The 24,412-nt window shown below is 40.9% G+C and overlaps 1 protein-coding gene across 1 annotated transcript in view; it reads left to right on the top strand.

Moving 5' to 3' along the window:
* Positions 1 to 24,412, top strand: part of LOC135482680 (transcription elongation factor SPT6-like) — a 49,911-nt gene that overhangs the window by 160 nt on the left and 25,339 nt on the right. Inside the window, exons 2-19 of the mRNA XM_064762935.1 lie at positions 2,726 to 2,831; positions 3,618 to 3,808; positions 4,450 to 4,681; positions 5,480 to 5,564; positions 5,919 to 6,021; positions 6,559 to 6,645; positions 7,918 to 8,106; positions 8,627 to 8,836; positions 9,307 to 9,452; positions 10,174 to 10,400; positions 11,078 to 11,207; positions 11,535 to 11,781; positions 12,432 to 12,677; positions 13,700 to 13,833; positions 14,614 to 14,731; positions 15,058 to 15,270; positions 17,337 to 17,474; positions 19,165 to 19,457. Coding sequence (XP_064619005.1) covers positions 2,726 to 2,831; positions 3,618 to 3,808; positions 4,450 to 4,681; positions 5,480 to 5,564; positions 5,919 to 6,021; positions 6,559 to 6,645; positions 7,918 to 8,106; positions 8,627 to 8,836; positions 9,307 to 9,452; positions 10,174 to 10,400; positions 11,078 to 11,207; positions 11,535 to 11,781; positions 12,432 to 12,677; positions 13,700 to 13,833; positions 14,614 to 14,731; positions 15,058 to 15,270; positions 17,337 to 17,474; positions 19,165 to 19,457 — 3,095 coding nt within the window. The remainder of the gene's footprint in view (positions 1 to 2,725; positions 2,832 to 3,617; positions 3,809 to 4,449; positions 4,682 to 5,479; positions 5,565 to 5,918; positions 6,022 to 6,558; positions 6,646 to 7,917; positions 8,107 to 8,626; positions 8,837 to 9,306; positions 9,453 to 10,173; positions 10,401 to 11,077; positions 11,208 to 11,534; positions 11,782 to 12,431; positions 12,678 to 13,699; positions 13,834 to 14,613; positions 14,732 to 15,057; positions 15,271 to 17,336; positions 17,475 to 19,164; positions 19,458 to 24,412) is intronic.

Raw genomic sequence — 24,412 nt, 5'->3', positions numbered from 1 at the left:
CATTTCATGAAGAAATTACCCTAAATTCAGGAGTCTGAGAATCTGAAAATATCTTTTCTTCCAAATTTCCCCAGGCCTATAATAGCCTACATGTAATAGCCTTCATCATAATATTATCAGTGCAGTGCCCTAGTAAGCGCGCAGCGCCTTTAGGTTGGGGGGAAACCCCCCAAAACCCCCTGGTTGGGGCCCTGCTATAGTTCCTTCCGCCAATTTTTTGTTTTGATAGACAGTTTTCTCCGTGTATCGCATTAGCAGTAACTCAACTCCATCGTCATAATAGCCGGCAAAGAAATGGAAAATGTCCCCCTCCCCCCCCGAAAGGTGTCCAGACTATCGTAGTCTGGGACTCTGGCAGATTCTAATGTAAAGTGCAAGCTCTATTGAACTCGCGCAACTGGCGCCATGGAGAGCCCCCCCCCCCCTCTAACCCCCGTCCTTCTGACATGTTTTAGCTAGTGCATTGGGGGAAGGCCCCTCAACCCCCCTATTTGCCTCTCAATAAGTCCTTCTGAGCTGCTTACCCCGGGGTGCTTGAGTGGAACCTCCAAACCTTCATGATGGTGCAGGCCTTTGACACGTTTAACCCAGAGCGAGGAAGAGGTACTCCTTCGATGGTACCCTAACTGCAACCCACAACCATCATTACCCTTACTTTTCACTGGCATGATATTGGCAAGACTACCAAGAGGTCGTACTGGTGGCTTCTTTGAGACAATTGCTTGTGGTCGTACCTGGGCAACCAATTCAAGGGGTCAGGGATCAGGTTTTTCCCCCACCAACATGTTGCCGAATGGTTAATGCATAAAAAATTGGTTGGAAAGGGTTTTTGCAGGCCAAGAGACTGGAAGACAATTGACTCTTGAGGAACACCAGACTGATGAACAAAGAACCTGAGGAACATAGAACCCTCTTCATACCTGGGAGCATAAAAATCCTGCTAGCGAATATTGATTATTCTTTAGAAAAAACCAGAAGATCTGCAAAACCAATGGTACCCCATACAAAGATACATTCCTCCTTAAGGTGTCTTCGGATCCCACTACGGCCCATGTGGAATTCGTTCAAAAGGTTTATTGAAATCTCAAAATAAAATTTTTTTCTCGAACGCCTGCCCGTCTTTTGCTTCATTATTTCGGGATTATATCCATTTTAAGCATCTTTTGGATATTATCACTAAAGTATCAAAAATCAAAACACATATGTCGGGGGGTAAACCCCCAGAAATTGAAGTTTGATTAAAAAACAGTGAGAATAATCGTGTGGTTCTCTCTCGGAGCTCAGAATAGTCGAGTTGCTACTTTCGCGCGTTTATCTCTTCTGGCGGCCATTTTAAGTCAAATTTAAGCCATTTGAAACGAATCCATGGACTTGAGAAACATTGTTTACATTGGATGACGTCGTATGCACGTTAACCATAGTAGCGCTTCGCAGAAAAGCCTTCGGCTTTTCTGCTGCGCGCTTACAATACATGCATCCCATCATCATGCCATGTTCCCGACTCGACTCCATGATTGCATGATTCATGATGTTTTCACGATGCATGCATTAATGCCATGATGCAGTGGATATCCTATGCCTCAGTAGGCATTGTAGTTGTTGTACCTACCTACTGTACTGAGGAAGCCATTGATTGATGGCCATCATAGGCCTAACTATAACAAACGAACGATGATTAAAATTTATACCGTAGGCGTAAATCGTAGTCCCACCCCTATCAGAAATGACGTAGGCCTAGGACCATGAACCAGTGTAAACAGTGGATTAGATTTTCTCCCATACCGGTATGCATTTCAAAAATATTTACACTATAGATTCATGCACTTGATTGGGAACAACGTTTACATGACGTAGTGTTGGCCGTCGTCACGTCACCATGCATTTTACATTAGTGTAACGTGACGTGACGCGACGTTTTCGTAAACGTTTGTCCCAGTCAAGTGCATGGATCTATAGTTGCACGCAACAGTTCGCCTTCACCACCATGTTCATGGACTTCCTGTGCTGCTTTCGACTACGGTCAATTGCCACCATTTTGCATTGTCTTGAGAATGAGAAGTTTCCAAAACATTTCTTTTTCTAACGTAACCGAAACAGTCAAAAGGCGCACCATGTGCAAAAAGATCGCAACCGTGTGCAAAACCTATCCAAGTTGAGTGTCACGCAGGACTTTATAGTGAAGGAACAATTACAAAGTGTTGAATGGAACGGTTGTTTGAAAGTGCATGAGAGCGATTGTTATATTATTAGGTAAAAATCTGGTCCACGATATACAATTACTTGGTATGCTGGATGGCGTACTATAAATCCTTTTGAACGAGTTTACAATCCCTGTTCACGGCCCAAAAAAAGGTAATCGGTTGACTAAAGTCTAAAGAAGCCCCACTGTTCAATGGATTCATAGTTGAATTCGATCAAACTACATCATTTCTGATCGGGGATTGTAAATTTTAACCAATCCTTCGATCTATGGCATTTATTTCATTAATGATGACCTTTCTTTGGGCCGATTGTAACCTCATTCCTAGGTGGCAAACAAAGGACTATGTTATGGTTAGTTGCATGCCACCTTCTGAAGTGTCGACTTAGTCCCATTTTGAAATTTACATTTCCAGTGCATTGTAACTTACGTAAGTCAAACGGTGCCAAAGGCGGGCGAGTGGCACACCAGTTTTTTTTCATATCTCTCAAATTAGTATTCCGAATTTTCTGTCCGTCTTTTCAGATGTCTGATTTTCTGGACAGTGAGGCTGATGAATCCTCTGATGAAGAATACCCACGGGCATCCAAGAAGGCACGCATTGATAGTGATGATGAAGAAGAGGAAGAAGGTACAGTATTGCCTAGATATACCAGAATTGTCCAGAGGGTGGTGTTGTTAACCCTTTGGAATCAGTCACATCTGTGCAGCATGCACTTTTCATCAGAGGACTGCCGGACTCGTACTTCTCTGACTTTTTTATGTGAAGCATACAAACACCAATCTGCCATTACTTTGTGTAGTTATAGAAGGAATTTTCAGAATATTCTATTGGCCATAACAAAAAATCTAAATTAGGTGAAAGTTGATAGAGGGAATGGTCGGGCTAACTCACCCTAAGTGGGAGATTTACTCTTTTATCTATATCGTTGTGTGCATCTATTGTCGTAATTGTGGGTAATTAAACTTTGAAAAAAAAAAAAAAAAAAAAAAATAAGTCGACTGTCTCCTGTTATCCAACAAGCGGGTTCATTGAGGTTTTTTTTAAAGAAAATAGCAAATTTTAGTTTTTTTATGGTTTCAATCAAAGTTTAGATGTATCATGTAGGTCCTCTCAGAATATTCTATTGGCCATGACAAAAAATCTAATTTAGGTGAAAATCTGACGGCAGTCAAAAATCAAAAGCAAAAGGGTTAATATGCTCCCAATCAACCTGGGACACACCACATAGGTTATGAAATGTAGTGTGAAATTGAGGTTTTTTGTGTAGGAAGACTCACCAGGTTGTAGTTTTCATGCCATTTAATACTCTGCATTGATCATGCTTTTGTTTTAAACTAAAGCTTGCTTACTAATGGCAAATTTACATGTGTTTTGTTGGGACTATTATTTTAGTTTCCCTTCTTTTTTCCACAGATGAGGACAGGATTGCTGAGGAGATGAAGGACCTCATCAATGATGATGAGGAGGAGGAAGAGGGAGAAGATGAGGGCGATGATCGCAGTGATTCCGGCAAACAGAAATATGATTCGGACATGGATCAGGATCTAGAAGATGAAGATTATGAACTTCTGGAGGAGAACTTGGGCTACAAAGTCAAGAAAAAGGTAACGATCAGAGCTAACAACCAGTTGCAGATGAATCATAATAATGATATTTATAATGAAAATGTCATTGTGCTACTCTAACAATTAGCGGTTAAAGATAGGTGGAGATTTCCATGTTATGTCAGATTTTGGACAGAAATCACAGCAGCACGGCTCGCTATTGTTGGATCGAATTCGGAATAGTATACATTGCGGATAGCCAATTATGTCCAATTGGCCAAGTTTCAACAAAAAACTGTTATTCCTAATCCTATCAAAACATTTTCATCAAATGTGTGGTGTTGTGTAAACGCTTTAGCTACTGAAGATTTTTAATGTATTTCCTGTATTTCCGTGGAACATGTGAAGAAACATAACCCGGCCCAAGGATCAAGTGAAAAATTCAGCCAAACTTTGTGCAGCACCATATGGAAATTTTGCATGCATTTAACGCCTCTAATCATAACTTGCCTGGAAATGAGGTTCTTCTAGTACCAAATTTTATTAACAGATGTCACAACGAGCCATCTGAAACGATGTGTTAGCGCCGGCTGAGATCAGCCGTACAGTGATATAGAATTTTTATAGTGGCTGAAATCGGCCGTACAGTAGCTAAAGGGTTAAACTTTTTGTTTCATTCAGAGATTTATCCTTTTCTTCAGCCTAAAAAGCTCCGGCGTATCCGGATGATATCTGATGATGATGACTCGGGTGGCGGCTCAGAAAAAGAAGAGGAACATGAACGGGATGTGATTGCAAACGAATTGTTTGAAGATGACGAAGCTGCAGAAAGTGAGATCGGTGATGGAGAAGAGTCGAGAATTGGACGTCCCAGTGCTAAACCGGCGCCTCCTGAGAATGAGTTTGGTGACCTTGAAGATGAGGAGGAATCAGGTATTTTTCATTTCATTATGAATGAAATTTAAATTCTTATACAGTACTTTATACTATACAACTAGGGAGCCTAATAGTCTCGTGGTTAACACTGCTGGCCACCACGTAATAGGCCCTGGGTTTTCAATCCTGGGGAGACACCAGGATTGTATTTCTGGAAGAACCGGTGTGGCTTTCAAAGGCCTCACACTCCTTCAAATGAGATGTAAAACGGATGTTCCTTGTATCTGGTGGCTATACCAGGGCAGGCCAAAGACCCGACCAAGTGAGAAACATGATTAGCTTGCGTGGACTCGACCTCCGGCTAAAGTCTGTGTCACTAGAGCAATACACCCAAGTGGTGCCGAAACCGTCACACTAAAACTGCTCATTCTGCCTTGGAGGACGTATACTCCTTGGAGAAAATCTCCACCAAGTGCGAAGCAAATGCTGAAGAAGAAAAGAAGAAAGTTCCATGTGGCATTGGTCGACCCTCAACACATGACCTTCTGGTCACATGCTCCAGGCTCAGATGGGAATACTTGAGTCATAACCACAGTCATAGTGTCTGCATTAAAAAACATGTGTTTGAAGTGATCTAGACTTTAAAAACATCTTACGAGATAAATTGTCATTTAATCTTGAAAGATGTTAAAGTTTCCATTGATGAAGAAAAAAAAGAAACATTTTTGGCACGAAAGCGATGAAATCAAATAAGCCCAAATTCAGAAAAGCAAGATGTATTAAGAGGCCTGCCCACTTTCATGGAAATAACTTTAAACTGTCTGCCGATATGATTTTGTGATTTGTTCATTCTAGATGTTGATGACTTCATTGTCGATGAGGAAGGTCAGCCAATAAGTAAAAAAGGCAAGAAGAAGCGTCACATAATTCATACAGACAAGTGAGTGTTAAAATAATCAGTTTAATGAATTTTGGGACTCGCTCCAAAAAAATCTCGGATTCTGCTTCCAAAAGAAACTAGACAAGGACTGGACAGAAAATTAAAATTTTGCTTTGATTGCAAATATTAGGTTGTCATTACCCCCAGATAGGTTATAAAAGGGAGGATAATAGAGAAATAAATTCCTCTTTTTCTCCTCTGGTGTTGATGGTTTTCCTTGTTTGGTGTTGATTTTGACTCTCCCCTCTCCCCCCCCCCCCCCCCACCCCCTTCTCTTTCATGTAACCCTGCCAGTAAGCTCAAAATTCAATATTTGCTAGACTTGGCTCATTGTGATACCCGATTCTGTTTCAGAGCACTGCAAGAAGCCCAGGATATCTTTGGTGTTGATTTCGATTTTGACGATATAGGCGATTATGGTGAAGAATATGATGAAGAAGAGGAACTGGAAGATGTGGTAAGTCTCATTGAAACGAAGTTTGGATTGAGAAAAGCTGTGGGGCTTTGTACTTGTAACTTGCTTCCCACTCAAAACTGTGGTAAAATACCTTGAAGCCTTGGTAGAATTAGGCCAGTTTGTTCAGATTTTTCAGTCTGGGTTTCTTTCTATATTTTGTGTCTGATCTTCATTCTATCCTTGAAATTAGATGTACTCATTCTCTGTGTGCCAATGTCAATGCAAGTATGCCCTGCTTTCAATCACGTGGAGTTTGTCTGTGCCATACTAAATTGAAGAAAACCTCTACCACTATCAAAAGAACCCAAATTTGGGATACAAAGTGTGCCCAAAGTTATGAATTGAGAGCTCTGAAATGTCTCGACCTCACTTGCTTGGGACAAAAACCCGAACCGGAAATGACAGACAGAGTTCTGCATCTGACCTGTTCAGTTGCACCAGAAAAATTCCAGTTGTTCAGGACAATGGTGATTAGTTTCCATTCAATTGATAAGGGTACTTTTCTGTGTTCAATGATCTGTCTTTGTTTCTTTTCAGTATGAAGAAGAAGAAGAGGGTGAAGAAGGAACCCGGCCTAAAACAAAGAAAGTTAGGAAACGTCCACAGAAGAAAAGTATCTTTGATGTAAGTATTGCCAAACCTTGGTGGCAAGTTGTGACCCGTCACAGCTAAACCAGGCACATGTTGCTCTGAGCTTGGCAGGTTTAGACGACTGGCTGTTCATTTCACTGTCGTCTGCCTTTTGGAAAATCTGAGTACATCAATTTCTTCCATTATCTCCTGGTGTCAATTACGCTCATCTTCTGTGCGACATGCACCAGGCTTAGCTGTGAGTGTGACTGGTCAAAATTATGGTAAACTCCCTGTGAAGTGGGGTGTTGGCTTCACATGGACATTCACAAAGTTTGTTTTTTATAGTGCTTTTGTCTACCACTGGTAGTTTGTATGGCTATTCTGGTGGTTTTTAAATGCCTTGAAGCTAGGTTATTGCGGCATAATCAAGCCTCTGCCTTACTACTTATAGGGCGTTGGTTCAAGTTTACTGCTACAATGATAAACATGTTAAGAGTGTAGTAAGAGGGTTACTTGAAATATTTCAATGCTCTTGTTTTCCATGGTTAGTAAATGTGCAAAACTGTGGCATTTCAAAAGACATGGAGCCAGATTAAAGCAGCATAATCAAGCCGCTGTTTTACTACTAATAGGGCGGTGGTTCAAGTTGCCTGCTACAGTTAATGCGATGTTATCTATCCATCATGTCACTAAGAGTAATTTAGTCGCTCTTGTCAACCATGGTTAGATTGTGTATTTCACCATGAGATTTTAACTGACATGGAGCCAGATTAAAGCAGCATAATCAAGCTGCTGTTTTACTACTAATAGGGCGGTGGTTCAAGTTGCCTGCTACAGTAAATGCGATATTATCTATCCAACATGTCACTAAGAGTCATTTAGTCGCTCTTGTCAACCACGGTTAGATTGTATATTTCACCGTGGGATTTTAAATGACGTGGAGCCAGATTAAAGCAGCATAATCAAGCCGCTGTTTTACTACTAATAGGGCGGTGGTTCAAGTTGCCTGCGACAGTTAATGCGATGTTATCTAACCATCATGTCACTAAGAGTCATTTAGTCGCTCTTGTCAACCATGGTTAGATTGTGTATTTCACCATGAGATTTTAAATGACATGGAGCCAGATTAAAGCAGCATAATCAAGCCACTGCTTTACTACTAATAGGGCGGTGGTTCAAGTTGCTTGCGACATCAAAAAGTGCCTCCTAAGTCAGTTCCAAACTTGGTTATTAGTCTGATCATGCTGATTATTTATGCAGAAAATAAAGTATCACGCGTGGAAACAATACCTTTGAATTTTTGTGAAATAATTCATTCTTTAGGTCTTTGAGCCAAGTGAGCTCGAGCGTGGTCACTTCACCGACATTGACAACAAGATCCGTGTGGCTGATATCCCTGAGAGGTTCCAGCTGCGTCAGGTGCCTGTCCAGGCCACTGATGAGGGCGAACTGGAAGAAGAGGCAGAGTGGATCTACAAGCAGGCTTTTCAAACTCCTCCATTGTCAGTCCAGGTGAGACATCACATCATTTCAAGGCTGGAATATTCAGAAAATCTTCTTTTTTTCACATCGGCTACATTTTGCACAGTTGAAGCGAACAATTGTCAACCAATATGATTCACAGAGTTGACTCTCCCAAAGATGAAGTTTGATTTCTGGTCAGATGAGAAAAATCTTTAGACAAGAGGGTAAACAGAGTAATATCTGCTTTTACAAGAAAAATCTTTTGACGGCGGGGAAGAAAAGAGTATTTTTTGGCTTTACAAGAAAAAATCCTTAGAAAACGGAGTAAAATAGAGTAACTTCCGTTCATAAAAAGAAAACTTTTTAGAAACAGAATATTTTATATTTCAACATAGAAATGAGAATCCAACATATTAATTTTAATCCAGCGAACCAATATTGCAATTAAGAATCTGGTCAGTATTGCAAAAAAGGATTTCTCATCCCTCTTCTTTCTTAAAGAAAAAGTCTACATGCAACTTCACTATACTGCTGTCTCCAAATTCTTCTATTCATTTTCGCTTTTTAGGACATGGAGCAGTTCGAGACGAGGGAGGGTGGCTCCTTTGAGAAGTACAGCCTGAAAGGCCCTGGCACGGTCGAGAAGATCAGGGAAGCCTTGAACTTCATGCGCAACCAGCAGTTTGAGGTGCCGTTTATTGCCTTTTATAGGAAGGAGTATGTCGAGCCAGAGCTGAATATCAATGATCTGTGGCGAGTGTGGCATTTTGATGAAAAGGTGAGAAATTTGTTAGATAGATTTTCTTGCACCTTTGACATGGAGAATAAATTGAAATTACCTCGAAATGATTCCAGGGGCGGGGTTCTGGGATCCCCCCTTAATGTTATCAGTGAGCATATTTGAATATAGGCGTAAAGGCGTTCTGAGGCAAAAATGTGCCTTGTAGGCTATCTGATTCTTTTCGACATTGAAAATAATGGATTTAGGGTGATATGTTGGGTGAATATGATCAACACCATTAGATCATCTCCAAACTCATAACTTTGAAGTAATGCGTTTTTGGTCATCTGGAATGGTCAAAAAGGGAATGCATGAGCAACCAGATTTTCAGTGAAATGAACAGCACCTGGTCTAGTAGAATGGTTCCAACAGTGAAACAAATGATGCTCAGTCATGATTTGAGGTATGGAAAACACTACAGAACCTTGCTTTGTCTGATTGTATTTTGCCCTGATTTTTAATTTCAGTGGACCCAACTTCGGAACCGCAAACTGAACCTGGTGAAGTTATTTGTGAAGATGCAGGGATGGCAGTTTGACTCGGTGCTAAACGCCGACCCAGACAAACCACTTGAGGCCAAAGTTAGACCCCTTACTGAAGAAGACATTGAAAGGTGCCTATTGCTGTGTGCATTTCATATAATCCTTAAAGTGTGGAAAAGAAGTTTGTTAGTTTTTGAAGTTCTTACAAAATGACAAAGTTTAACCATACTTTTAGTCTTCCATTGAGGGGAGGAATAAGCCCAAGACATAAAGGTATCATAATTCCAGAATGCTGTTGACCACCAATGGATGAATTTACATTCTCTAGAACATCTTTTGCAGCAATGATGTTATGCCATGTATGCCATTCTTTTCACTACGGTTTGCAGTGCATCATTTCATGATGCCAGGAGGCTGATATATCAGTCTGTGGTAGCTGGCACATATTTGAGCGTCGCAAGGAAACATCGGTCCATTGCAGTGGTGGTGGTTAACCTGGGCCCTGCTTCAAAGGGAGTGAACTGTGTTAACTTCCAAGCAAAGCTTAGTGCATTAAATGTTAAGCTGACTTATTTCTTGACGTTTTGGTCTGAGGGTACTCTTTTTGGTTCAATTGCAAGAAATGGCCACTATTTTTGTGTCTGTTTGGTTAATGATTTCAAGTGTTTCCGATGGCTTTTTCATACTTTAATACGTCTGATTAAACCAGTACTTTCACTTGTACATGTTATCTTAATGTAGTTTACCCTCCAACACTTGCAAAACTTTCTGCTACGTAGCAGAGCTCACTTAATGGATTTTTTGTCATATAATCCAGGATATATCTTATATTTTTCATCCTGTGATCTTCAGGGCAAAGGGTGTACAGACCATGGAAGAGTTAAACGACGTCTACCAACATTTCCTGCTCTATTATGGTCGCGAGATCCCGCTGATGAAGAACGCCTTGAAGAAGAAGAAGAAGCGTGATGGAGCGACAGACGAGGAGCAGGATGATGAGGATGATGACGTTCATAATGTCATGCCGAAACAGGCAACGAGGAAGTCGGGCTACACTTTGTGTACACAGTCTGGCATTGGTGAGTATTGGCTATGATCAACCCCTAGTCCTCGACACGTTCAAAATGTGTATCTTTAAGACTTATGCACTACCATCACTTTCTCTGTTTAAATTGCCTGAGCTTCCCGTAGTGTTGTGAGGGATGTAACAAGGCTTTTAACCTTTTTAGTGACTGACTATTTGACGTGATAACAACAACATTTTGATGCTATTTCTTTATAGTGTATGGAAGAACATTCAGCAACCTGAAGCAAATTGACCTAGGCCTAGTATTGGTTTAGAAATATGGGACGTTATGATGATTTAGAGATTCCTCGGGTTTCAAATAGCAGAACTTTGTCACAAAAAAGTTAAAATTATGACTGATTTTGAGATTCCTCGGGTTTCAAATAGCAGAACTTTGTCGCAAAAAAGTTAAATTATGACTGATTTTGAGATTCCTCGGGTTTCAAATAGCAGAACTTTGTCACAAAAAAGTTAAAATCATGACTGATTTTGAGATTCCTCGGGTTTCAAATAGCAGAACTTTGTCACAAAAAAGTTAAAATCATGACTGATTTTGAGATTCCTCGGGTTTCAAATAGCAGAACTTTGTCACAGAAAAGTTAAAATTATGACTGATTTTGAGATTCCTCGGGTTTCAAATAGCAGAACTTTGTCGCAAAAAAGTTAAAATTATGACCATCTCTTTTCCAGATGAAATAGCGAGAAAGTTTGGTCTGACCCCTGAGGAATTTGGGGAGAATTTGCGTGACAACTACCAGCGACATGAAGTGGATCAGTTCCCATCAGAACCGGCAGAAGTTGCTAAAGAAGTTTTGTCAGAGTAAGTTAGACGAGTGATATTGGCCTGATGTTTAGTTTGCCACTGCTCTTGGTTTTGAGGCATTTTGCCATGATACTTACATTTGATGTATTCTTCATTGTTAAAATAGGATTCCTAGTTAAAGGAGCCGAAAACTCAAAATGACAAGCCTCAATTTTTAGGCTCACAATGTCTGAATTCATGGAAAAACATGAACCACACCTTAAGAGACAGAAATAAGGACCACATTTTCTACAGATGTTGTCCTGGCACCTACTACAAGGCTCATTTATTAGTCAGAAACATCAGGAGTTTTCCCAATAAATACTTCTTGCTTAATATTTTCAGCCGATTCCCAACTGTAGAGGACGCATTGAGTGGTGCACGTCACATGGTCGCCATGCAAATTGCACACGATCCTCTAGTCCGGCAGAGCATCCGCACCATTTTCAACGAGAGAGCAAAGATCAGTGCTCGGCCTACTAAGAAGGGCATGAAGGAAATTGACGAGTCACATCCGTGCTACACGTTCAAATATTTGAAGAATAAACCTGTGAAAGATTTGCAGTATGATCAGTTTCTCAAACTCACTATGGTAAGTTTTAAAATATCTTGTTTGAGATTAGGTGCCAGGTGTGTTCTTGTAAGAACAGCTTAGCATTGAGATAAAATCTAGAAGGTGACTGAATATTCATGTACAAATCCTTAAATTTTCAATCAATTCAAATTTCACACTTTCACAACTCCCAGCCCGAATACACCACTTTAAAAAAATTTTTTTTCGAAGTTTCATTAGGAGCTCATCAGAGCAGCCAAGCCTTCATCTTACTTCCCCTACAAACTTATATCACTTGATAGTCCTTGTCAGGGTTGTGGGAAATATCATGCATTTTGTTATTACTTCTTCATTGGGACGACTCTAATTAAGAGTTTCTTCTGTCATAGCTTTTCCCTCTTCTTGTTGCAAGTCTACTTCATGAGAAATGGCAATCTTGGTTTTGGTGATTTGATACAGAAAATGCAGCAGTTCATATTTCAATTTAAACTTTAAAGTTTCGTAGTATCTAAAAATACGTACCTTGCCAGAATCATACAAAGCATGACCTGAAATGAGCCATTTGAAGTGAAATATTGACAATTTTTCCCAGCCATTGTGGGCTTTTTTGTGTGCAGTGCCATTTTTTCGGAAAATGGATTTCAGGTCATAACTCTCTAAAAAGTGGATTGAATATTGTATACTTTCAGGCTGAAGAAGACCTAATCATGACCTACAAAATAGAAATTGATGATCAGTCGGGCACAAATGCACAGACGTACTTTGATGAAGTGAAACAGCTGTACTACAGAGATGAGTTCAGTAAGCTTGTGCAGGAATGGAACAACCAGAGAACCCAAGCATTGGAGAGGGCGCTCACACAGATTCTTTACCCGCAGATGATCAAAGAACTGAAGGGCAAGCTGCTGCAGGAGGCTAAGGATCATGTGCTCAGGGTAAGTCAATCGTGTGCTCAGGGTACATTTAGGTCTATCATGTGCTCGGGGTACATTTAGATCTATCGTGTGCTCAGGGTAGGTCAATCATGTGTTCAGGGTACATTTAGGTCTATCGTGTGCTCAGGGTTGGTCAATCATGTGCTCAGGGTACATTTAGGTCTATCGTGTGCTCAGGGTAGGTCAATCGTGTACTCAGGGTACATTTAGGTCTATCGTGTGCTCAGGGTAGGCCAATCATGTGCTCAGGGTAGGTCAATCACGTGCTCAGGGTAGGTCAATCATATGCTCGGGGTTGGTCAATCATGTGCTCGGGGTAGGTCAGTATCTTATCCTTTCAACTAATGTCAAGCTGCCGTGCTCAAACCAGTTGGTCCTGTGTGAGGCAAAGTAATGCTTGGGAATAGTTGTGCAGGATAGCTTTATGATACCTGTACCCGGAGTAGGGGTCTGCACAAGTTCAAGCTTTGCAGAGTGAGCCAATTTGGTATGAAGCCCCCTGATAATCCCAGCAGTGTCACTATGTTTTCTTGACCCGTTGGCATTTGATGCTGTGAATGTGACCTTGACTCTAGTGTCTCAGAAATGACTCTCATTTCAGTGGCCAAGAGGGGTCATCTGGGAAAGTGCGTCCTATCAATTTTTACTGTCTTTATATTGTTTTCAACAGCTTTTGGTTGGTTGTTTGGGGCAACTCACATGCACAATTTGCTGGGTGGAAGATACAACCATGTTCCCACCCAACCCAGTGCTGTGAGCTACTGCGCATATCTAAGCGGCAATCCTAGATAAAAGGATCTATTGCACCAGGTTTACGTCAGATATTCTATCCAGTAATCCATTTGTCCATTCCTTCGTAGATGGCTAAGGCGTCCTTGTCAAGTCGCTTTCTTAAACATCTCTGTAAATACTCATAATTAGCTAGTTACAGAAGCTTGGTTGGTCCCGATAAAGAGTAATGAGTAGAGGAACACTTGTTCAGCAGCGGGGGAATTTCCACTTTATGCTTGTTTGTGTTTCAGGCTTGTACCCGTAAACTGTATCACTGGTTGAAGGTGGCCCCCTATCAGACCGATCAGCAATTAGATGACGACGATGAATACATGGACAGTTCCAACGGCCTGAAAGTCTTGGGTATTGCTTTTAGCCAAGAAAGGTATGTTGATTAAATCTTCCATTGATCATCAAAGTTAAAGAATTAAAAAGGTTTGTGGCAAACCGGCAAATTATTTGACAGTGCCCCAAAGTTATGAGGATATGGTGCTTCATCCGTGTCCGTTGTACAAACAATCGCATTAGCAATATCAGTCAGATTAGGACAAATTTAACCACAAATACAGCAGTGACTTATACGCAATTGCTGATTAAACCTTGGTCTGCCTGATGCAGCCATAAATTCACAGCAGAGATTTAAAAATTCCATGCTGCCCATTTGTTCACGAGAGTCAGGAAGTCAGCACATATTACCCTATCCTTAGGGAGTCGCACTTGCCTCCTCTTCTCCAGCGCATCCAATTCAATTTTGGTAATCACTTTCATGCCAGCATACCGGTGTGAAATAGTCTGTGCAAAATGATGGTCTCGACTGCTCAGGTCATGGGAAGTAGAAGCAAAACTGGATACTGTAACTGTAGTTTACAACTGTATCCACTGGTCCCTGTTGTTGGGCTACTGTGTGGCTCCACCGATGTGTGTTTCTGACCCTCTCATCGGAGTTCTGCGCATTATAAATTCCCTTATGAATGTATTTATATGATAAAAGATATTTCCATCACTTCCTTTCTCTCGTTAAATTACCTTCACGTGGGAACAAAATATATTTTACACATTTGCATAATTAGTGAAGGAAATCTTACAACTTTTCTCTGTGAGACTCCAATGTGATGATTTTCTGGGTTGGTACTCATGGTAATTTTACTTTTTGCATCGTTTACAGGGATGAGGCTGCTTTCTGTGCCCTAGTGGATGGAGACGGAGAGGTGACAGACTTCCTCAGGCTGATCCATCTAATGAAGAGGAGAAATGCATACAACGAGGATGACAGGAAGCATAAGGTACGCTGGAGAATTTGCCATAGTTCATTTGTTCTGGTGATATTTTCTCCTGTATCTTCAGGGCGTAGAGCAGGGTCAATGTGTACTCTTCGGGAACATGTACCATTGTGGGCAGCTGTCAGTTTCGACAGGCATTCTGAGATACCTAACATTAAAGTTTAGACACTTTTCAATGTGACGTTTTCATGCCTGATTGCATGCTGGGAACGTTTGTAAATAAAGACTCTTGCCGGACTGACACCCACAGTTGACGGAGACTTCCGAGTCTGCCTGCAGACTCAAACGTCAATTCTGCTTTTGAAAAATATTTTCACTCCTTTTCACAGGAGCAAGATATGGAAAAACTAAAGAAGTTCATAGCTTCAAAAAAACCACATGTTATAGCCATTGGTGCTGATTGCCGAGATGCTATGTCTGTGTTCGAGGATGTCAAGAGATGCGTGTCGGAGTTGGAAGACGAACAACAGATTCCATCGATTGGGGTGGAGCTGCTTGATCAGGAACTTGCAATCATTTTCTCAAATACTAAGAAGTCGGAGGTAAGATTTGGGAGCACCCACCGATCAGTTTGTTAATTTTTAATAGATTTTTACAAATACGTTCTTTCAAATCAACGGCTTTATTACTAGACTCCTCATCATTTGCACATAATTCATGCTGTTGCCTTCCCACTGGTAGCTGCTATGCTTCTCAGTGGAGTATATCAATAGCTAGATAAAATGCACTTTACTGAAGCCGTTGTCCAGATTCTTCTTGTCCAATGGTTCAAATAAACTGCTACACTACCTTGTATCTATCACGTTAGCATTCCTTGGACTACAAATAAAAGGTTCATGCTTTTGCCTTCCCACTGGTAGCTATTATGTTTCTCAGTGGAGTATATCAATAGCTAGATAAAATGCACTTTACTGAAGCCGTTGTCCAGATTCTTCTTGTCCAATGGTTCAAATAAATTGCCTCACTACTTTGCATCTATCTCATTAGCATTCCTTGGAACACAATAAACAGGTCATGCTGTTGCCTTCCCACTGGTAGCTGCTATGTTTCTCAGTGGAGTATATCAATAGCTAGATAAAATGCACTTTACTGAAGCCGTTGTCCAAGTTTCTTGTCCAATGGTTCAAATAAACTGCTACACTACCTTGTATCTATCACAGTAACATTCCTTGGAACACAATAAACAGGTCATGCTGTTGCCTTCCCACTGGTAGCTGCTATGCTTCTCAGTGGAGTATATCAATAGCTACATAAAATGCACTTTACTGAAGTCGTTGTCCAGATTCTTCTTGTCCAATGGTTCAAATAAACTGCTACACTTCCTTGTATCTATCACATTAGCATTCCTTGGAACACAATAAAAGGTTCATGCTTTTGCCTTCCCACTGGTAGCTATTATGTTTCTCAGTGGAGTATATCAATAGCTACATAAAATGCACTTTACTGAAGCCGTTGTCCACATTCTTCTTGTCCAATGGTTCAAATAAACTGCTACACTACCTTGTATCTATCACGTTAGCATTCCTTGGAACACAATAAACAGGTCATGCTGTTGCCTTCCCACTGGTAGCTAGTATTATGTTTCTCAGTGGAGTATATCAATAGCTACATAAAATGCACTTTACTGAAGCCGTTGTCCAGATTCTTCTTGTCCAATGGTTCAAATAAACTGCTACACTACCTTGTATCTATCACGTTAGCATTCCTTGGAACACAATAAAAGGTTCATGCTTTTGCCTTCCCACTGGTAGCTAGTATTATGTTTCTCAGTGGAGTATATCAATAGCCAGATAAAATGCACTTTACTGAAGCCGTTGTCCAGATTCTTCTTGTCCAATGGTTCAAATAAACTGCTACACTACCTTGTATCTATCACGTTAGCATTCCTTGGAACACAATAAACAGGTCATGCTGTTGCCTTCCCACTGGTAGCTAGTATTATGTTTCTCAGTGGAGTATATCAATAGCTACATAAAATGCACTTTACTGAAGCCGTTGTCCAGATTCTTCTTGTCCAATGGTTCAAATAAACTGCTACACTACCTTGTATCTATCACGTTAGCATTCCTTGGAACACAATAAACAGGTCATGCTGTTGCCTTCCCACTGGTAGCTATTATGCTTCACTATCTGTATCTTAGTGTTTCTTGGAACATGAGAAAAGTTCATGCTGAACTGCCTTCCCACTGGTGGCTTTTATGCTTCTTGGTGGAATTTTTGTTTCGTTGCTAAATATGTGCACTTTAGCCTTTGTCCAAGTTTCCTTTTTTATCCAGTTGTTCAATAGCTTGCTGTAGTAGTTCACTTGACATCACCTGATAAATGCTAACTAGCGTTGTCATGGTACCTGCTATTGCCTTCCCACTAGTAGCCACTATGCTACTGAGTGGAGTATTTCAATAGCTAGATAGAATGCATTTTACTGAAGCCGTTGTTCAATTTCTTTTTGTTCCATGGTTCAAATAAACTGCTACATGTATACATGTACTTGTTCACGTAATTGTCTCTCATACCATATTATTATTAACAAGGAAAAGTTGATATATTTATTGCTAAAAAAATGTTATAAGTTGATTGAGCTATCTTTGAACTCATGTTACATTTTCAGGCTGAATTCCGCGAATACCCTGTTTTCCTGAGAAGAGGTATCTCGCTGGCGCGTAGGATGCAGGATCCTCTCGTTGAGTTCTCTCAGCTTTGTAATCCTGATGAAGATATTCTCTGCCTCAAATATCACCCACTTCAGGTAAGGAATTTCTTAACATTTCCATTGAATTCCCTATGTTGGTTCAGATCTTCACTTATTTCAGAGCATGTGTTCTTTGATTGTTTAGAGTGAGTCTTCTCTGAATATTTTTGGTGTTGCCCACCTTATAGTATGTAAGACTGCACTGAGTAGTATTCTTAGGGTTGGAAAGAAAGATTTTCTGAAGCCATTGCTCTACTACATGGATGAGGAGGCAAAATTATCTTATGATTTGATGCAGTTATGTAGCAGTACGATTCCAAATTGACAGAATTTGCAGAGTGCTAATGCCTTCCCACTGTTGTCTGCCTCTCGGTGGTGTATTTCAATAGCAAGATACTAAAGCAGTCTTTATTAATTCTTGATAAAAGGCACTTTACTGAAGCTGTTGTCCAACTGTACTTTGTTCAGTGGTTTAGATAAAATGCAACTCTTTCAACAATAACAGCCAGTACAATTAACTGTAAATTCAGTTCTCTTATGCTATTGCCTTCCCATTAGAAGCCACTATGCTTCACAGTGGGGTATTTCAATAGCGAGATAAAAGGCACTTTACTGAAGCGGTTGACCAACAAAATTTTGTCCAATGGTTCAAATAAATTGCAACACATTCAACAACCTTAGCCAATATAATAAATAATAAATATTGTTCTCTCGTGCTAATGCCTTCCCACAAGAAGACGCTATGCTTCACAGTGGAGTATTTCAATAGCTAGATAAAAGGCACTTTTCTGGAGCCGTTGTCCAACTAAAATTTGTTCAATGGTTCAAATAAATTGCAACACTTTCAACGACCTTAGCCAGTACATTCATACAGGTTGTAAATTCATTTCTCTTGTGCTATTGCCTTCCCATTAGAAGCCGCTATGCTTCAGAGTGGAGTATTTCAATAGCTAGATAAAAGGCACTTTTATGAAGCCGTTGTCAAACTAAAATTTGCTCAATGGTTCAAATGAATTGCAACATTTTCAACGACCTTAGCCAGTACATTCATACAGGTTGTAAATTCATTTCTCTCGTGCTATTGCCTTCCCATTAGAAGCCGCTGTGCTTCACAGTGGAGTATTTCAATAGCTAGATAAAAAGCACTTTTATGAAGCCGTTGTCCAACTAAAATTTGTTCAATGGTTCAAATAAATTGCAACATTTTCAACGCCCTTAGCCAGTACATTCAGACAGGTTGTAAATTCATTTCTCTCGTGCTATTGCCTTCCCACGAGAAGCCACTATGCTTCAGAGGAGTATTTCAATAGCTAGAAAAAGGCACTTTTATGAAGCCGTTGTCCAACTAAAATTTGTTCAATGGTTCAAATAAATTGCGACACCTCCAACAACCTTAGCCAGTACAATAAATAATAAATATAGTTCTCGCTTGCTATTACCTTCCCACGAGAAGCCACTATGCTTCACAGTGGAGTATTTCAATAGCTATATAAAAGTCACTTTACGACCTTACCCGGCCAGTACAGTAAATAGTAAATGCTCAAGCCCGACACACTCACCCCGCACACATCTTCTTTGGTTAATACAAGTGGAGTAGTATCAAATTGCGTGGTTCGACACCAGCTTAACACTACCTCCCTTCGAAAAACTACGGAACAGCAAATGAAATGTTGATCACTCCTCAAGGGGAATTGCGGACTTGTCTCAAAATTAAATAACACTGACATTGAAGTTGTTTACTTTTCAGGAACAACTCAATAAAGAAGAGCTCCTCAACGCCCTCTACCTTGAATTCGTGAACCGTGTAAACGAAGTCGGCGTAGATGTCAACCGATGTGTCGCGCATAACCACAACGTGGCCCTGATACAGTTTGTTTGCGGTCTTGGGCCAAGGAAGGGCAACAGCTTAATCAAAACGCTCAAGCAGCATGGGCGTCTTGAGAATCGTGCTCAGCTTGTTACGGTCAGTGACATGGGGCCAAAAGTGTTCATCAACTGCGCTGGGTTTATCAAGATTGACACAAACTCACTTGGAGACAGGTGAGTATTCTTGATGATATGTTTTTGGTTCACCATAGGGGAGTCTATACAACACCACTGCGTCCGTCGTCCGTTAGCGGAGCACGTTTCATCACTCCTAGGGTTAGATGGCTAAAAAATTGATGTGATGGTAGCTTTGGGCAATATGCCCGGACGTATTTTTCTTTTTCGCAATATGACCTTCTTTCTGGCCTCCAGGCGGCCATCTTGGAAATTGGCTTTTTGCCTTTTTGAAGCTTATGGTTGTACGTAGAGTGACGAAATTTTAATGGTGGGTGTATCTGATAAAGTTAAATGACATATCACCCGGGTTTTTGATTTGACCTACTTTTCAAGGTCACAGAGGTCAGAGTTCCCTAAATCATCGATTGGTGGCGCGTTTCGTTTCTATTTGACTGGAAGGTTCTAAACTTATGAGGACATTTATCTAGGGACCCTCTTTTCAACCCCAAAAATTTGTGCCGCTCGGACTTCAAATATGGCCGCCAGGCAGCCATCTTGAAAATTAAACAAAGTCGGATTGCAACCAAATTTCATGTGATTGTATATCTATGTACTCTCTACAACATCCCTGATTTTCAGTCAAATCCATCTCCCAATATGGCCGCCAGGCAGCCATCTTGAAAATTTAACAAAGTCCTACTCCGAAACTAATGATCAGATTGCAACCAAACTGAAAATTAAGGATACTCTTATCAATATCCCTAATTTTCAGTCAAATCCCATGACAAATATGACCGCCAGGCCGCCATCTTGAAAATCCAACGAAGTCTTATACTCCTAAACTGTTGAACAGATGTCAACCAATTTCCATGTGACATGTACACTCTTAAATAACCCTGAAATTCAGTCAACTTTATAACCAAATACTATACTTAGATGGTACGGGTAATTTTCTTTTGTGCAATTGAGCCAAGAAGAATGATATTATTCAATGGAATCAAAACTGGTGAAACTTGCCAGAAACTGTTCTCCCCATATCCACTGCAAATGAAATGCATTACATTGCCCGAGGTGAGCACATGGTCCTTGGACCATTTCATTAATTCTATCATTATTTCTTCATAATACAGAATTTAATCAAAAGTTTCGTGATTAAGCACTGCATCTGTGATTAACCGAGGTGTGGACTGTGCAAGAATTTTGGTCTGTAGATCACCCTGTTTTGTCCTGGGGACGAGAATCAGCATGAAAGTTTTGATGACGCGTTCTTGGCCTCATTTCATGAATTGCACATGACCTTCAGCCACATGACCCAGCTGTACAATAGAGTCACGCGCACATGCAAATTCCGAGGTCGGGGAAGTAAACACGATCAACTTGCCAAACACATGGGTAAAAATGCAATCAATGTCGATGTTCTACAAAATAACATGTAATTCAAGGGCAGCCAAGGCATGAGTGCTTTATTTTCATGACATTCAACATTTGTGATCGGTATGCATGCATTGCGCGGTTTTGCTGTAATTTGCACGGGAAGGGGAAGCCAATGGTTAGTCAATTAATCTTTAGTTTGGTCGGTCCAGCCCTACATGTAGGTGGTGTATGCCCTTTCAAGTATCTGGCAAAAGGCCTATTCGTCAATATAACATGGGGGTGGGGGGTTCATTTGAGATATGGAACAAGGATTCCCCAGTGTAGCGTCACCCACTGATGACGTCATCTGGGTATTCCCACTGACTCTGGACCTCAAGAAAGAGATTAAGAGCTGGTCAAGCTGCCTTGGTAAGATGGTCTGTCGGGGCCAGTGCTCAAAGTTTTACACATCCCTGCTACCAAAGGGAAAAAATGAAAAGTCCCGGTTCGACCACGTCTAGGCTCTCCTGGACCAACCTATGGAATAACCATCCAAGTAAATATCCACAGTTCTTTGAAAAGTATGGATATATGGATACAAAAGACAAGTCTGGACTTAAACTTTTTATCAAATACATCTTTTATTGCAAAATTGTAATTCCAGAGGCCCAAAATCTCTGAGTTTTCATAGTTATCTGTCAATTATGTCTAAGCCCTTTTCATCTTGAAGGTTTAGACTTATTAACAATGTTGATTTTAAATCGCTTGACTTCACTACATGTATTGTAACCAAGAATTCATAAAGACTAGCTAAGATGCTGTAGTATTGCTTCAAAATTCTTAGTCTTTATGTATTCTTGATGTAACCAAACTTTTCTGTGGCTTAATCATGTTAACAATAGCTGTCGCTTTAACCAATTTACAAATTGTTTACTTCTGATATGCATACTTGGAAGAAACCATAGCAGCCAAGAATGACAGAAAGGCTTCGTTCTATCAATCATTTTGATCTGCTTCTATAGAAGGCTTAGTTTTAAACCCTTAACCTCCCAACCGCGCATTAAATTTCCCTCCCAGACCGTCCCAGACATCGTCAGAGCTGTGGTACTTGTGTGATATTGCTATCACCAGATACATGTACCTAAAACTTTTTTTCTGCGGGTTTTGCTGAACATATCACAAAAATAATGGTACAAGGGAGTTTATTCACTGTCATTATGCTTTGGAAGTGGCCAGGATGTATATTACGTCATCAAATGCCGGTCAAAAGACCAATTTTGATGGGTTTTTGCGTGAGTTATAGCCGTTTTTGGTATTTGTTCGGCATTGTACTCGAGTCAACGAGTGTGCTAGAGTAAGTCTGACGTCATTGGCAGGGATACCCCTTGGGAGCAATCTGAAAAATGCCAAAAAAGGGAAAAATCCCCAAAATGTTTTTGGAGGTTAAGGGTTAAAATGAGGAGATCAGAAGTCCGTGAATTCTGACTCCCAATTTCAAGATGTCATGCTCTCAGCAACTGTTGCGTGCCTGTTCAGTATCATATTCAGGAGTTTTTCATCAACCTTATTCGGTGATTTGGGGAATAATTGGTTAGTATTAACAGTTATTCTCCTCCTACATTTGGTACAATTTCCATCCATGGAGAGCGCAACAACCTCCAAAGGAACAGCTTTGGTCTCTTATATCTTTTGGTAATTAGAGGAATTGTTGATTTAAACTGAAAGATATCTTATTATTAAAGCTGCCATTACCATAACACAGATTACAGCTTTGCAACTCAGCCCTGGATCCTCAAAGCCCCCAATCTTACAATTTGGCATCCTAGGATAGAATTTCATCGCTTTCTGATCAACGTCTTTCAAAGCTTTTTGGTACCTGGCCTTGTCTTCCTTATAAGCAGGCTCTTCCAGCTGCTGTTTCAGACCTACCAACTTCTCTACGTAGGTCGAATGCAGCTCGGCCTGTTCATTCAGAAATCGATCCGCTGCAGCGACAACATCAGCAGATGTCTTCTGTAACCCTGGCTTGCCTCCAACCGTTTCTCCATCACTCTCACAACTTCAAAATCGGCCCTAACTTGTTGCTTCAAAACCTCCTTATTCTTGAGGATCTCCTCAATACACTTCTTAGCGTGGTCTTCAATGGACTTGATCAACATGTCCTCCACATCTTGTGCAGTTGCTTTGGATTCCTGCAGTTCTTTCTCATCATATTTCAACATCACCAACCATTTTTCTTCATTCTCCAATGCACTCCTGACTTTGTCGACTTCAACGAAGACGCTGTTAAACGATTCAAACGTGTGACCAGCGTGTTCTAAAGAAACACAAACATGGCAAACATTCGTGGAACATTTTGTGCAGAACAGCACGAGCGGCTCTTCATGGACTGGACACGGGTCCTCATCCTTGGCTAGTGCAATGGCAGTGACAACGTGTTTCTTGGTTCCTTCATTCTCGCGATGTGCATGTGAACAGTCCGCACACAGTGGCAGCTTTCTACACTTTTTGCAGACATTCATAGCCTTCACTATTTTACCCTTGAAGTGGCACAGCTTGCAGTTGGCATGTCTGGGTGTGTTCTCCTTGGGATTTCTTGCTGTGGCCAGTAAGAGTCCATGTCCACGTGGCAGCGTATCCTGTTGTCCACCTCCTCCCCCAGCACCAGCAACATTGGTCCCATTCTTGCCCACTGTGGGGTCATCTGGTCGGGATAATCTTTGGCAGGCTGGGCAGGAGATCACTTCGTGCTGACCTTTCATCTGATTCTCAATGTGGGCATGTAGACAGCACATGCAGTAGGAGTGTTTACATGTGCCAAGCTGGAAGTAGAAGTGACCAGAGAAATGAGAGCAAGAGGAGGTAAACAAAGATCTGTGCCAAAGGTCCTTGATTACCTGGAAGCTCTTGGAAGAAACAAAATTTGAATTCTCAAAGCGCTTCACAGTTATTTCCCATCCTAAAAAACCTTTCAGCAGGACTCAGAGGAGCTGCTCAATCAGGGCTACAACCTGAGCAATTCTGACCGATTCCCCATTCATACACGAGGGTGGAGAAAGGCATGTATAAAGGACCTTCCCAGAGTCTCATGCCATGAGTTGGTGTTGAAGAAAGGACCTCATGACTTCGAGTCGGGGATCCGAGCCACTACCCAATAGTGGCTCCTTGGCACCCTTCTTTATGTTAAAAAGCATTTTAATGGAGGAATTATGTTGACTTGTGATTTTTTATGAGCAAGATTTTACTTTCTGGCCAATTCTTTATCCTCTGATTTCCTTCTCACAGTTTTGCATGATCGCCCTTCAGATTCTAGCATAGTGCTATCAAAGCAGTCTGCAGAGTGACTTATCCAAGATCACAGACAGTCTGCTGTGTCCATGTTGGAATCAAACCAAAGTGGATTATGAGTTGAGCATTTCAACCACCAGACCACACCAACCATGCTTGACACTCTATTACATGAATAAGAAAAGCTCTAACTGGTTGTCACAGGAAAAGCCCTAACTGGCCATTACAGGAAAAAGCCCTAACTAACCGTTACAGGAAAAGCCCTAACTATAGCCGTTACAGGAAAAGCCCTAACTATAGCCGTTACAGGAAAAGCCCCAACTGGCCATTACAGGAAAAGCCCTAACTAAAGCCGTTACAGGAAAAGCCCC

Source organism: Lineus longissimus, chromosome 2 (assembly GCF_910592395.1).
Source record: "Lineus longissimus chromosome 2, tnLinLong1.2, whole genome shotgun sequence".
In the NCBI taxonomy this organism is placed as follows: Eukaryota; Metazoa; Nemertea; class Pilidiophora; order Heteronemertea; family Lineidae; genus Lineus; species Lineus longissimus.
This window is presented reverse-complemented; position numbering and strand designations above follow the sequence as displayed.